This window comes from Sciurus carolinensis, chromosome 8 (genome assembly GCF_902686445.1).
Source record: "Sciurus carolinensis chromosome 8, mSciCar1.2, whole genome shotgun sequence".
In the NCBI taxonomy this organism is placed as follows: domain Eukaryota; kingdom Metazoa; phylum Chordata; class Mammalia; order Rodentia; family Sciuridae; genus Sciurus; species Sciurus carolinensis.
The window spans coordinates 134915343-134930185 of record NC_062220.1 but is presented as its reverse complement, the minus strand read 5'-3'; the positions used below and the strand labels follow the sequence as shown (position 1 = coordinate 134930185).

The 14843-nt window shown below is 51.8% G+C and overlaps 1 protein-coding gene across 1 annotated transcript in view; it reads right to left on the bottom strand.

Moving 5' to 3' along the window:
* Positions 1–14843, bottom strand: part of Ksr2 (kinase suppressor of ras 2) — a 371336-nt gene that overhangs the window by 67175 nt on the left and 289318 nt on the right. The window contains 2 exon segments of the mRNA XM_047562072.1: positions 4020–4144; positions 6840–6907. Of these exon segments, the coding sequence (XP_047418028.1) occupies positions 4020–4144; positions 6840–6907 (193 nt within the window).

Below are 14843 nucleotides of genomic sequence, written 5' to 3'. Positions count from 1 at the left end.
GACGTAATGTGCTCCATGGACATTCCCTAAAGACACGGTCCTCATCTCCTGACCTCACAGTCTTGGCTAAAAGCGGTGTTCTCAAGAAGTGACCTCTAGTAGCCCACAGGCCCACGGTGGCAGCTGGTCAGTACCCTACGACTTGGAATGAGAGGCTGACATGGGCCAATAATAAAAGTAGCAGGGGGTCCTCGGAGTAAAGACTGAGAGGAGGCTGGGAACATGGGTTCCTGACACCAGGGGACCAGCAGGCTGAGGGGTGAGGGGCACCAAGGACCCAGAGGAAGGATGGCAGCCAAGAGTGACCAAGCCAGGCAACAGCAACAGGCAGAGCAGAACCACAGGGAGAGCCCGAGTCCTGCTCACGAGGGGACCAGAGCCATGACCCCGGAACCCGCCTGGCTCAGGCCATCCTCCACGTCAGTTGCACAAGGCCTCTTAGCCCCCCAGGGAGCTGTCCCCTTCCTTCCTTGCCCTGTGTCCCTCCTCACAGCAGGCCGCTCATCTTGCCGAGCCTGGCCTAGGCAGGTCTCTGTCCTGGTGAGACAGCACACAGCCCCTTCGAACGTGCTGGCCACAGAGGACAGCTCCAGCCCGGCCACCCCTGCAGAGGGCATCTGGGATGCCTGGTACGGAGGAGCCAGGGTCGCGGGCTGGGCCCCTCGGGAGCCGGCAGATGTGAGGCTACTGCTTCTCCTCCATTCTGTACCAGGCCCTCCATCGCCGCCTCTTCTTCTGTCTCCTTTATCCTCCTCCATCCTCCGTCCTCCATCCTCTGTCCTCTGTCCTCCCTCTCCTCCATCCTCCCCATCCTCCGTCCTCCATCCTCCCTCTCCTCCATCCTCCCCATCCTCCGTCCTCCGTCCTCCCTCTCCTCCATCCTCCATCCTCCCTCTCCTCCGTCCTCCGTCCTCCCTCTCCTCCATCCTCCCCATCCTCCGTCCTCCGTCCTCCCTCTCCTCCGTCCTCCATCCTCCCCTCCTCCACCCTCCCCCTCCTCCGTCCTCTCTCTTCTCCATCCCTCTTTATTCTTCATTATCTCAATTCCCCATCCTCTTCCATCTCCTCCAACAGCACTTCCTCTTCTTTCTCCCTTTCCCCCTTCTCTCTCTCCTTCCTCTCTCTCTTCCTCCTTTTCTTCCTCTTCCTCCTCCTTCCTTATTCCTTTTCTTCTTTCTCCACTTCCTCATTTTTCTCTCTTTCCTTACCCTTTTTTCTCCCCTTACTGCCTCCCGTTTCTTCTTGTGTCCCTCCTCCTCCTCCTCCTCCATCTTCATCATCAAGCCCCTTCCGGGCCTTGGATACCTGGATTGGACTCACTCCTTCATACACATCTAATCCTCCCACAACCCACTGCCTTATATGCCCATTTTACAGAGGTGACAGATCTTGAAATGGCCTGCCCACAGTCACATGGCAAGTTAAGGGGCTGAGCTGCCCGGTTGGGCTTTCTACCTCCCAAATCCACATCCTCACCCCTGCGCTAGGTGTCTGCAAACCCGGATGGACCGAGCCAGACAGAAGAAACCACGGCACTGAAAAGGAAACCTTCAGACCGAAGTGGCCCAAAAATCTATTACACTAACCACATCATTAGCTGACAAAAAGAATTTGCATGGATGCAGTGAGAAGAGAAGCGGGGAGGACAACCCAGCCTTGTGATGGGTCCTCTCCACCTTCCTGTCAAAGCTGCCTCCTAAGCAGAGCTTAACTTGTTTCCTTTATCAAATTCTCCTGCTAGCAGACAGATAGAATAATGTCACAGTCACTGATCTATCTACCTGCTTTGTCCCATCAGATGCCAGGAGGCAAGAGCTTGAGGTGGCTACTCCTCCTGAAGGTGTGGCACAGGGAAAGGTGGCTTTAGAGATGCAAGATTCCTTCCCGGGAGCCTCTCCATCTGAGCCCCCTCTGCCCTGGTGAGCAGTGGGGCTGCCCTATTTTACAGACCTGTGTATTTGCTCATTTATTTATTCATGCTGCAGTGCTGGAGATGAAGCAGAGGGCTCCACGCATGCCAGCGAAGAGCCCTACCACTGAGCCACAACCCCATCAGAAAAGGAAAAGGGGACCCAGCCTGGCATTTTGGTTGAGGGCCTCAGGACTTAAGCCGACAATACTAGCCAGAATTTCCTGGGTGCTTTATGCCAGCAACTGCATTACGTGTTCCTAAACGTCAATTATTTCACTTCACCTCCACAGTAACTCTGAGGCTGGTGCCCTTATTGCCCACCCAGGGCATTTTAAAACATGGATGCAAATCCTTAGAACTCTGGACTGTTCCCATCCAGAGTTGGATCTATGTCTTCTTCCCTTGAACCTTGGACTTGGACTGCCTCTATGAGTAAAGTACAACAGAAGTGAACTGCTCAAGTCCCACCCCGTTTGCTAATTCAGCTGCTCTTGGAGTCATGAGCTGCCATAGAGGAAGTAGAATGGCTGGGGAGCAGCCATATTGGGAGGAAGCCCAAGCCACAAGGCAAGTCCACATGCGCATGAGCTACTGGATTTCCCCGCTACTCCCAGACTTTGGCTTATCTTGCCAGGCTCCAGACACGTGAGGGAAGAGACCTCCAGCTCATATCAAAGGTCAGCAAACTTCTTCTGTAAAGGACTTGAGTAAATGTGTCAGATTTTGCAGGTCACACAATTCCTGCATGACCTCTTAACTCTGCTATTGCAGCAGGACCCACAGGCTGCCACAGACAATCCAGGGGTGACTGCACCCCAGTGTGTTTTATCAGAAAATCAGAGGGTGGGCTGGACTTGACCTGTGGACTAAAATGCACCAACAGAGGAGTTTTCTCAGCTCAGTCCCTGGACATCATGGAGCAAAGACATTCTTGCCTCTTTAAGGTCCATCCCAGTTCCAAACCCACAGACTCGAAGATCAGGGTAGTTTGCCAGGCAACTGCAGATAAGTGAACCACCTCCATTTTACATATAGGAGAACTGAAGTTCAGAGAATTTAAATTACTTGTTCAAACTTTCACAGCCAGTAGGTCAAGGAAGCCAAGCCCAGATGCCAGGTTTTCCTGATTCCAGAGGCTGAGGTCACTCAACTGCTAGATTAACGTCACAAGGAGCCAGATGGTGAACGGCTCTGAGATCTAGGAGTGAAAACTGGGTGATAGCGTGAGAGGAAACCAACAAATGGGCTTTGGTGGGAGGCACGGAAGGAGAGATCAGAGATGGGGAGAGACTGAATTCTGGCAGGGACTTGCAGGCTGCAGTGGAGAACCTGATGCGTTTTCCAAAAGCAACAGGAAGCCACCGGCTGGCATTTCAGCAGAGAGTGACGGGATTCCAATTACATTCATTCAGAATCACCGTGGCTGCTGTGTGGCCAGAGGATTGGGGAGGGGCCCTCCCTCTCCAGCCTCCGCCGAGAAGCGAGACCGGAGGTCAACAGCCACCAAGATGCTCAGCGGGGCCCTGACTCAGATCAGTGACCTCCCCATCTCTGGGCTGATTCGCTCTTTACCCACCTTCAACACAAGGCAGGAAGAGAAAGAGGTCCAGAGGGAACCACTGTTGACCAGCTGCCCGGGAAGGAAACCCACCAAGCTGGCCGTTGCTCATGGCTCAGGGCCCCCACAGACATCCGCCCATCCAGTCTCCACCAGAAGCCGGGAACCAGATCCCCAACCCTTAGTTCAACAGATGTTCAGAAAGCCCGGAACCATCTGCGCAGTTCATCCGGGCAGATGGGGAAACGTCTCACGGAGCAGAGCAGGCAGGATCTGAGCTGCCAGGGAAGCTCCCTGGTGGCTTCTGCTCCCCTCCCTGGGGCCCCTCCTCCGCAGGCTCATGCATCCTCCGTCCCTGGGTCCCCTTTTTAAATTCGATTCCCGGCTCGTGCATCTCTCTGCAGACGGCCAGATGCCTCGCCCCCAGGCTTTAGCTTCCCCATGGGCTGCAGGTCAGGGCCACACTCCCGGGTAAACCCGTCCTCCCTCCTGCCCACCACCTGGTGCTGCCAGCCCCACATGCCCCGCCCAGCTGAAGTCCAGCCTCACCTTGTTGATTTTGTTGGTTTTGGGGAGTGTCTGACTGATGTGCAGGTCCGAATACCGAGGTGGCTTCCGTACAGGGTTGTTGATGTCGCATGGGACTGACTCCGTCCGGACTAACCTTGCTGGATCCGTAGGGGTAAAAGCAATGGATTGAGAGTTTAAGTATGGCTTTGGTTTTACTCATGCCTGGAGAGCACAGCTGAGACCCCACCTCGAGGACCCGCCCCTGACTCTGAGAGTGACAGTCACACGGAGGTGAGAGTCGCTGTAGTGGGACCTGGGCGTTCTCTGGGGCTCCTCCTGTATTGTCCAGATAGGACTCTTGGCAACAAACATTATCATTCGAAACCCCGAAGCTATCAGGTTTTTTTTTCATCAATACCATCAATTGTTTCATATTGACATTCATTTCAGAATTGAACCTCATTTAAAATACAAGAAGGTGCTGATTTCTCGGGGCCTATGATTAACAGGCAGGATCGTGATGACGGCCCGTCCCTGCGTCCTCTGAGCTGTGTGTTAGGATCGCCTTGTGTTACTTTCTGGGTTTACCAGGGCTAAGCATCACTCATCCTAATAAGCCATGGAACCCTAAAAGGAAGACTCGGCTCTGCCAGTGCTCCTTGGGACGAGACCAAAGCCACACAAGAACTGCCCATAGAACAACCTCTGGACCCAGGTCACATCATCAGTCCCCTTCTCCCCTCGGTTGAGGAACAACAAGCTCCAACGTGGCTCTTTGTTAGTTCCGAGGGTGCCGGGGGCGGGGGTGGTTGAGAAGTTAAAGCTTTGCACTGACCCAGGGATTTAATTTCTCTGCTCAGCCTGAGCTGTCATCACCATGGAAACAGACTATTTTCAACTTCCCCCCAACAGTGGGGGAAAGGAGGACTTCTGGAAAGTTCAGTTTGCTTTGCTGGTACAGGTGCCCGCGATCTTGGCGGCCGGGGGCACGACCATGTAGGTGGGAGGGAGGGAGCCCTCCTTCAGATACCACCTTAGAGTGCCGGTCCCCTTTCAGCAGGCTGGGTCTCACCTCCACGTGGGAGTCGGGCTCCAGCTGCACCCGCCACAGAGAGGAGTTTGGTGGGAGGCAAATTCCCCAAGGCAGCTGACCCCAGGCCCAGGAGCTCAGGGGCTGTGAGGATTCTGGGTTCAGAACCACCTCCTTGAGTGTATCCAGCTACTCAAGGAGCAGATGGTTTTTAATTAAGCATGTGGGGAGGGGAAGGAGGAGGAAGTTCAATTCTGTGCCTTTGCTTCTCTCTTCCAGGAGATCGATGATGCAAAGATCATCAAAACCAACTGCCTGTTGGCCATGGGACTGCGTTGGGTAGCGATCTGTCTCCTCTATAAGTTCCCCTTGGGTTTCTTCTAAAATTAGGCAGGTTCCCCTGAACATGCGCTACCCCAGGCCAGGGGAGATGGGAGGATGAGGAGGGGAGACTGGATTAGCCACTTGCTGTACCCTAAAGTTGCTTTCTGGTGGCTCTAAGGCTCCACCCAACCTCTAGATGGGGTGGTGGCAGGGATGTAGCCAGAAAGATTTAAAATATTTAATAAGTTGCTAACAGTCACAAGTAAGTATATGGCACATAAAACCTTCTATTTGGGTTTTTGTTTGAAAAATCTGAGATGCTGGCGACACAGGTCTGCATTGTGCTGGAGTGGCCAGGCTCCAGGAAGCACCCAGGCTTCCCTGCCCGCCACGACCCCACCTCGCCAGCAACTCTCAGCAGGACAAGGGCCTAGCCCTAGCACACCCCTGAGCTTACACACAACTCCTGTTCTCGAGTAACACTTTTCAACTTTAAAGGACACAGAAATGCCCTCCAAATACTACTGAAAATGTGGATTCTGATCCAGTAGGTCTGGGGTAGGGTCAGAAATTGTGCATTTCTAAAAGGCTCCCAGGCAATCACAATGCTGCTGGTCCATGGACTGTTTTGAGGGCAAGGGTCTGGACCGTGATGTCCAGTAGAATTTTCTGCAGCGAAGAGAATGCTGTAGATCTGCCTTATCCAATATGGTAGCCACAGGTGGCTACCGAGCCCTTGAAGTGCGGTTGGTGTGACTGAGTAATTAAATATGTAGTCTAATTTAATTTTAGTTAATCTAAATGTAAATAGCCAGATGTGGTTGGGAGCTATGTTATTGGATGGCACAGGACTAAAGAGTCCCCTGGGGATGAACTGCAGGGTAGATGATGGAGTCCAGGGACAACAACTCCAAAGGGCAAGAATCAGGAGAACGAGTTTGAAAGCTGGACCATCAGGCTTTCCAAAGAGTTGTCCCCTATTGAATCCTTGGCAGGCAAGATAAAAGCCTTTCCTTCCAGCTTTTGCACAGTGAAAGGCGGGTAATAACCTCCTTGTCTGGTCAGGTTGGCCCAGACTCTCCCGGGGCCCCAGAGAGTGGCATACAGATGGCCCAAACCAACAGACCTGAGTCAGACCCCTCCCCGGACAAGCTTCTGCAAGGACAATTGATTGAGTCTGGAGAGCACATCATGGAAAAACACTCGCCAGCACTGTTTTCAAGTGGGAAGGAAAAGCAACAGAATTGAGGGAAGGAGAAGAGAGTGGAAAGTAGAGGAGGGGAAGTGGAGGGGTGCTGAAACTGGGGGCTAAAGATCAGAGGGACGGGACCAGTGTAAAAGCAAGGAACAGGGAGGACAGGCATACAGGACGGATAAAGAACACGGATGTCAGGAGAAAGGTCTCCGGGGAGCAGAAGGTATCTGGAATCATGCCAGGTGGGATGGCCAGTTTGGACAGTCTGCAGGAGCACCCCCACCCAGGGCAAGAAGTGTTAAATACTTACCACCCCGGTGGATGATCAGGAGGTGACAGGGCGGGGCTTCTTTGGTGCATTTGTTGTGGCACTTTAACCTGAGAAAGAAAGAGAAAGAGAGATGGATGGGTGACTGGGTGGGTGGATGGATGGGATGGAGGAGTGAGTGGATTGGTAGGGAGCAAGTGGATTAGTGGATTGATGGATAGATGGATGGAGGAATGGGTGGGTGAATGGATGAATGGATGAGTAGGTAGGTAGAGGAGTGGATGGATAGGTGGACAGGTGGATGGATGAAGGGATGGATGGATAGACGCATAGATGGATGGATTGATGAATGGATGGATGGATGGGTGGGTGGATGGATGGATAAGTTAATGGATGGATTGGTGGATGGATAGATGGGTAGATGGACGGATGGATGGATGGATGGATGGATGGATGGAAGGAAAGATGGATAAAGGAAGGAAGGACGGGTAGATGGATAAATGGAGGGATGGATGGAAGTGGATGGCTGTGTGGACAGAGTGAGTGAATAAATAGATGAGGTGCCTCAGTGTCTGGAAAGCTCTGGACACTGGTTAGATGTGAGATGAGACAGAACAGTTGCTACAAAGGCATATCCTTGGCAATCTAGATCATTAACTCTGGAGAGAGGCTGCTGGTCGCCCCCTCTCTCGGGTCTACCCCAAGTGGTCTGCAAGTGGGCATCCATTGTTTCACCCCGATGCCCACGTGGATGTGATGCTTTGAAGCACACATTGTGCTATCAGTCTGTACTTAACGGCCTTGGTCCTGCCCTGCTAATCACCACCTACCGTTGACTTGAAACCTCATCTTCCAGTCGCTGTCCTAAACACTCTGCATACACAGCGTCATCTGATCTTTATAGCAACTTTAAGAAATGGGTATTATTATCATTCTCACTTCCCAGGTGGAAAAACTGAGATTAACTGGACTTGTCCTGGCAGGAAGCCTGGTCAGTGGTCCCAAAGATGGCCTCTTAATTATCCTAACGGCTCAAGCTGTAGGAGACTCGGAACCAGAGCTTCCAATCAGGGTGAGATCAGTAGCAGGTATTAAGAGGTATTAGGTTGAAGAGTCTAGAATCAAAAGGCCTTTGTCCGAGACAAGCCTACCACGTCAACCTTAGTCTCTCCCTACGGTTGCCTGAAATTGCAGGGACAATAAAGACCCCAGGTTACTGCAGTCGACTTCATGTTTTTCTTTCAGCTGCATGTCACCTGTGTGGGTACACACCAGGGGATGCTGTAAGTGAACCCCAGGGGCCCCTCGGATTCCCTCATCATGCATGGCAGCCTAACTTTTGACAGCTCCGCCAGGTGGCTGTCCTCAGGCTGCTTAGAGAGCCAGTATTGAAACAGAGAGTCAGACACCAGGCAGAGAGGTGGGAACTTCCGACTGGCCTCCTGACCGCTTCCCCTCTGGGGATTTGATAGTTCTCTTCCGCAGGATGGTTTGAATGTCCAGACAGAGACTTGACATTGACTCTGGCTCAGAAGTTCTCAAAGTGCGGCTCCCTGCCTTGCAGCATCAGCACCTTCTAGGAACTTCTCTGGACCCACAACTCCCAGGTCTGCTGAGTCAGCAACTCAGGGGCGCGGCCCTGGGGCGCACCACTCTGCATTGGAACGAGCCCTCCGGGCGCGCCTGATCCACGCCCAGGTGGGAGAAGCCCGTCTGGTTGCTGTGGGGGTCTGGGCACACTCCCCAGCTGCTTCTGGTGTCCGGTCTTCACGGCTCCGAGAGGACCCTGAGAAGCTAGACCTGGGGCCACCGAGAAGGCAGAGCCGAGGGTGGAGGAACGGGGACAGCAGAAAACCGTGGCGAGGGTGGTGGCCCCTCTCCACTTCTCCTGGGTCTGAGGGCATCGGGGAGAAGGGACCCCAGCAGTCATTAGCTCCAGTCCCAGATACAGACAGACCGCTCCCCACCGGGAATCGAATAGATGTGTTTTTCCCTCTGAATGTCGGTTTCCTTCAGGTTGCCTTATACAAAAGGCAAGTGGCGCTAAAATTCCACTACAAAGCAATAGTAACAAAAACGGCATGGTATTAGTACCAAAATAGAAAGGTGGATCAATGGTACAGAATAGAGGACACGGACACAAACCCAAATAAATACAATTTTCTCATACTAGACAAAGGGGCCAAAAATATGCAATGGAGAAAAGATAGCCTCTTCAACAAATGGTGCTGAGAAAATTGGAAATCCATATGCAACAGAATGAAACTAAACCCATATCTCTCACCATGCACGAAACTAAACTCAAAATGGATTAAGGACCTCGGAATCAGACCAGAGACCTTGCATCTTATAGAAGAAAAAGTAGGTCCAGAGCTTCAACAAGTCGGCTTAGGACCAGACTTCCTCAACAGGACTCCCATAGCACAAGAAATAAAAGCAAGAATCAATAACTGGGATAGATTCAAACTAAAAAGCTTTCTCTCAGCAAAGGAAACTATCAGCAATGCGAAGAGAGAGCCTACAGAGTGGGAGAAAATCTTTGCCACTCATACTTCAGATAGAGCACTAATTTCCAGAATCTATAAAGAACTCAAAAAACTCTACACCAAGAATACAAATAACCCAATCGACAAATGGGCTAAGGAAATGAATAGACACTTCACAGAAAAAGATCTACAAGCAATCAACAAACATATGGAAAAATGTTTAACATCTCTGGTAATAAGAGAAATGCAAATCAAAACCGCCCTAAGATTCCATCTCACCCCAATTAGAATGGTGATTATCAAGAATACAAGCAACAACAGGTGTTGGCGAGGATGTGGGGAGAAAGGTACACTCATACATTGCTGGTGGGGCTGCAAATTAGTGCAGCCACTCTGGAAAGCAGTGTGGAGATTCCTTAGAAAACTTGGAATGGAACCACCATTTGACCCAGATATCCCACTCCTCGGCCTATACCCAAAGGACTTAAAATCAGCATACTGCAGAGATACAGCCACATCAATGTTCATAGCTGCTCAGTTCACAATAGCCAGACTGTGGAACCAACCTAGATGTCCTTCAATTGATGAATGGATAAAGACACTGTGGTATATATATATACAATGGAATATTACTCAGCCATAAAGAATGATAAAATTATGGCATTTGCAGGCAAATGGATGAAATTGGAGAATATCATGCTAAGTGAGATAAGCCAATCTCAAAAATCCAAAGGACGAATGATATCGCTAATAAGTGGATGATGACACAGAATGGGGGGTGGGAGGGGTTAGTGTTAGGGTTAGAGTTAGGGTTAGGGAGGGGGGCAAGAATGGAGGAAGGAAGGACTGTATAGAGGGAAAAGAGGGGTGGGAGGGGTGGGGGGGAAGTGAAAAAATAACAGAATGTAACAAACAACATTACCCTATGTAAATGTATGATTACACAAATGGTATGCTTTACTCCATGTACAAACAGAGAAACAACATGTATCCCATTTGTTTACAATAATAAAAAAAAGAAATCCTTCCTTTCTGCCACCTCCACTAAGGAGTCTTTTCTAACAAGCCCAGCTGGAAGGTGACTCGCAGAAGTAGAAAAGTCCCCTGCAGTGGGGACAAGTGATTGAACTTAACCTTTGGACCACTGCCAGACTAGGACAGGACAGGAAGGACCTCCCACGACCTCGGTCCATGTTCTGCCCTCTTCCCTGGCCTGTTCCCCTGCAGGGTCCCTTCTTGCTTGTCTCTTGAAGTAATGGAAGAGCCCTCCTTCACCTCTGGTCAAAGGGAGTGGGACATGGAACACTCTTCCCCCCAGCCAGGGGCTCGAGGGCGGCGTGAGGGTTGGGAACAGGGTCTTGGTCCTGCAGAAACCAGAGAGAAAAGTCTGCGCCCAGGGAGACGCTCGACCACCCACGGAGGTTCTGGATGAGGAACTGGGCTGCACGTCCAGGCTCTGCTGATGTGGCACAGCCCCTGGAGGGCGGGCAAGAGGGAGCGCAGCCAGGCTCGGGGCCACGCGGACACGGCGTCCCACTGAAGGAGAACCGCTTTTCCAGCTGGGAACGCACCTCATTCCCTTCCAAGCAGACTTCTCCTTTACCGCGGAGGGAAGGAAGAGCAGCTAGCCTACAGTTTCGCAGACGACCCGCCTGCCGCAGCATCACGTTCCCCGGCGCCACCTTCTAGGGTTCTCATCCGGGAAGCGTCTGCGGGGAACGGGAAAGTGAAGCAGCGCTCGCGAAGACAGAACCACCCCGTTAAAGGAATGTGCTCTTCCTCCCAGATGAGCCATGTCTGGGAGCCTGAATCTTCTAGAAGACAGTGCTCCCTCCAGGGGAGTTTGCCAAACCAATCTGGGTTTGAATCCTGGGTTTGACTCCCTGGCTGTGACACCTTGGGCAAGTCACTGACCCACTCTGAACCTCAGTCTCTTCCACAGTGAAGTAGGAACAACCATCTCCTCTTCCCCTCAGGGTTGTAGTAAGGACTGAGGACAGATGCTTGGCTCACAGAGGAGCAGCCTCTGTGCCTTTCTCTACTGTAGGTACCATCACTGTCGCTAGATTGTGCAGCAGCTTCCCATAAGTTCCTACGACTTGTTGCTGGGGGAATTTTTCTGGCTGGAAATTTGGACCGGTGGGAGAATCTGGAGCCCTCAACCAACCATGGTGGGAGTTGATTGATGAACAGCCCAGTGTCCTCTCCCTTGGGTGCCATGACGTCTGCTCAGGGTGAGACTGGACCCCAGCTGCCCATAGCTGTGACCTACTCTTCAATGTACCCAGGTCTGGCCCCTTTCCTTTCCCTGCGCCCTCTTAATGGTGCAGCCTGGATTCAAACCCCTTGTCCTGGTACCCTTAACTCAGAGTCTATAGAAATAGGGATCCCAAATAAGACACCGTGATTTTTAAAAAAGAGATTCCCAGCACCAATGTGACCTGTCCCCTGGCTTTGCCCTGCTACCTTCAGAGAGCATGGAATCTTGGAAAGGATTTATTTAAAACTTCCATTATAATAGCTATTTTTTTTTAACTTCTAAGGCTTAATAGGATAAGCTTCAATTATGGAGAAAAGTTGCTTGCCTGGAACATTTCGCTCCCCAAGGGGCTGCTGGCTAAATGAGACATCATGGCAAAGTTAAATATGCAAATTTATCTTGAGGGCAACATCCGGGTCTCTCCCTCTTTCCATCAGCCTGGTGCCCAAGGTATGCTGGATAAATGTTGGAGAGATGGAGGGAGGGAGGAGGAAAGAAAGATAAAGGAAGGACGGACAGAAGGGAAACTGTCAAAGAGTGTGACCTAGGAGGGTCAGTCTCTCAGAATTGTGGGGGAAGTGACGACTCTGTCTTATCACTTGCATCTCTCTTGGTGAAAGGCAAATTTTTAGGACCCTCTCAACAGAAGGGGGCTGGAGATAAGGATTTGACCAGAAGCAAACTGGATCGCCATGGATCTTGCCCAAGAACTGTGGGGGGCAAATGGTCCCTTTTACGAGAAGCTCTGCTGTGTTCTTAATAGTTTTGTCACAGCCCAGAGCAGACATAAGCCTGGAGCCCAGCATGGAACCAGGATCAGGACTCTCGCCATCCCGGAGGAGGGACAGGCAAAGCTCCCGCTGGGGAGAGAGTCTCATCAATTCCAAATGGTTCTCTGGGCGATCCTAACCGACTTGCGGAACTTTGCTCGGGGCAGGACAAATCCCTCCTTTCTACTTGCTCCTACTCTATCCCAGGGTAGCTTGCAATAATCCACCTGCCCTTCCTCGCAGGGTTCAAATGCAAGTCTTTTCAAAAGCCGCACCTCATACCCAGCTGAGGAAATATTAAACAAGCCCCCAGAGTGAGCCCGGAGCTCTTGAGTAGCCCCCTCACCCCAACAACAGTGCTGTAAGAGGTGGAGGCTGTTGTGCCCATTTCAAAGTCAGGAAGACTGAGGCCCAGGAAGCAGCCCAAGTCATACACATAGCAAAGGGCAGAGCAGCAGAAACAATTCATTCCGTTCCCGACCCCTCAACAAACATTATTTGGTTCCTCCTCTGTGTCCATTGGGGCAGGACTTCTTTCTCTAAGGATCTTGCCATCTAGAAAGAAGCTTATGGTCTAGGGATTAAAGCCATCTCCTGCCACTTCAAGCTTGAACATCCTTCCGTTCATTCCTCTGCTTGAAAACTGCCTCTTAGAAAGGATCCCACGTGGCTGTGAACCCTGTTGCCTTGTCCCTGTGATGGCGAGAATCACTTCCCCTCCGGAGGTGATTATATCTCCACTGACAGATATTTCCTGAGCGCTTACTATGTGCTAAGCACTTGCTTGCCCCGGAGGTAGGAGCCATGACCAACCCAGCCATGACTAGCCTCAAATAGAGGTCGGGTTACACAACAGGGTGGTCCCCAGTCAGGTATGACAGGGACGGGCAGGTGTGGCCCTTGGGACTTAGGGCAGTCGAAGGGGCCTCCCTGGAGGAACCGGCAGCAGACCTGGGCTGGAAAGATAGGTGGGAGCGAGCAGAGGCGTTCCAGAAAGGTCCAGACAGAAGCCACGGGGGCAGAGACCAGTCGGTGAGTGGACGCCCAGTCTGCCCCCCGGGTTGACAGCTCAGAGAGGCCGGAGCTGTGGGCATGAGGCAGAAGGGGCAGCCAGGGACCATGCAGGGCCCTGTCATGAGGTTGGCTTCATCCTGAGAGAAGGGGACCCCAGGGAGGGGTTCCAACAGGGTGGTGCATGCTGGGTGAGCATTATGGAAAGAGCCCCTCTGGCGGCCGAGGTCCCCTCCCCCTTGTTTTTCCTACTCTCCGTCCCTGCTGTCCATCAGGTCATCCCAGGTCATCCCAGGCCCTCCCTGGACCTGGAGGGACTTGTCAATACACGAAGATCCATTTGGCCTCTTTCAATTCAGGAAAAGAGGACACTAGGGGACAGTGTAGCAGGAGGGCCGTGGGGTGGCGTGGGTCCGGGGTCTGGGTGGAGACCGGGTTCTCAGACTCTGTTCTGCACGTTTAGTTCAAGGGGAAGCAGAGTAGACGCTAGCATTAGTGGGTGGCCGTCCTGTGTGACCAGACCTTGGCTGGAAGTGGTTAAGTGGGACCTTGAATAGGAGGAATCTGCCTTTGAGTAACAGATCGCCCACCAGAGACCCTGGGTCAGTCATTTACATTTTTGGGGGGGATTGAACCCAAGTGGCCTCAACCACTGAGCCATCTCCCCAGTCCTTTTTTATATTTTATTTAGAGACAGGGTCTCACTAGGTTGCTCGGGGCCTCGCTATGTTGCTAGAGGCCGGCTTTGAACTCGAGATCCTCCTGTCTCAGCCTCCCGAGTGGCTGGGATGACAGGCATGTGCCACCACACCTGGCCAGTTATTTACTTCTAAAGGTTTCTTTTTCCTTGTCTGTAAGATGGGGATAATAATAGACCCCGCCTGCCTTCCAAAGTTGTTGCAAGGGTCACGCTGGATTCTACACACGACGTGTATGGCACACCTCTGGAGCTTGGTGAGTCTTCGGTGCGCAAAGTCACCATGACCACCCTCATGGTCAGCTCCTGCTTCAGCTCCCAGGGGATGTAGGATCCTCCCTCACAGACAACTATATTTGGACCCACATTCTTTTGCTTATAATAGGTAAAAAATAAAAATGCATATACAGGACAATTAATTCCCATGGCAATTATGGCAAAAGCTGAAGTGTTTCTATTAATGGAAAAGTAAGTTCAAGATTCAAGCTGGCGATCTCTGAGATGCATGCTCATAATTATATCCTGCCAATATCCTGCCCGTTGTAGGAATCCTGACGCTTCCAGAAACTTCCCGGCAGCTGCAGCAGGGCGTGCACCCTCTCCTAAGAAGGTTGGAGGTCACGATGCCCCCGGCGACTCAGACCCACCCTGGCTCCCTGCACGCTTCCACCTCCTCGTCACCCGTGGTCAGAGCTGTTTTGCAAAACAGGAAATTTTCAGATCGAACATTGTATTTTGGTGCAAAAACCTGGACAAGGAGAAGGCCGGGGCAAGAGGGAAATGGAGAGTGTAACGGATCTCAGGGCCAAGATCCCATAACAC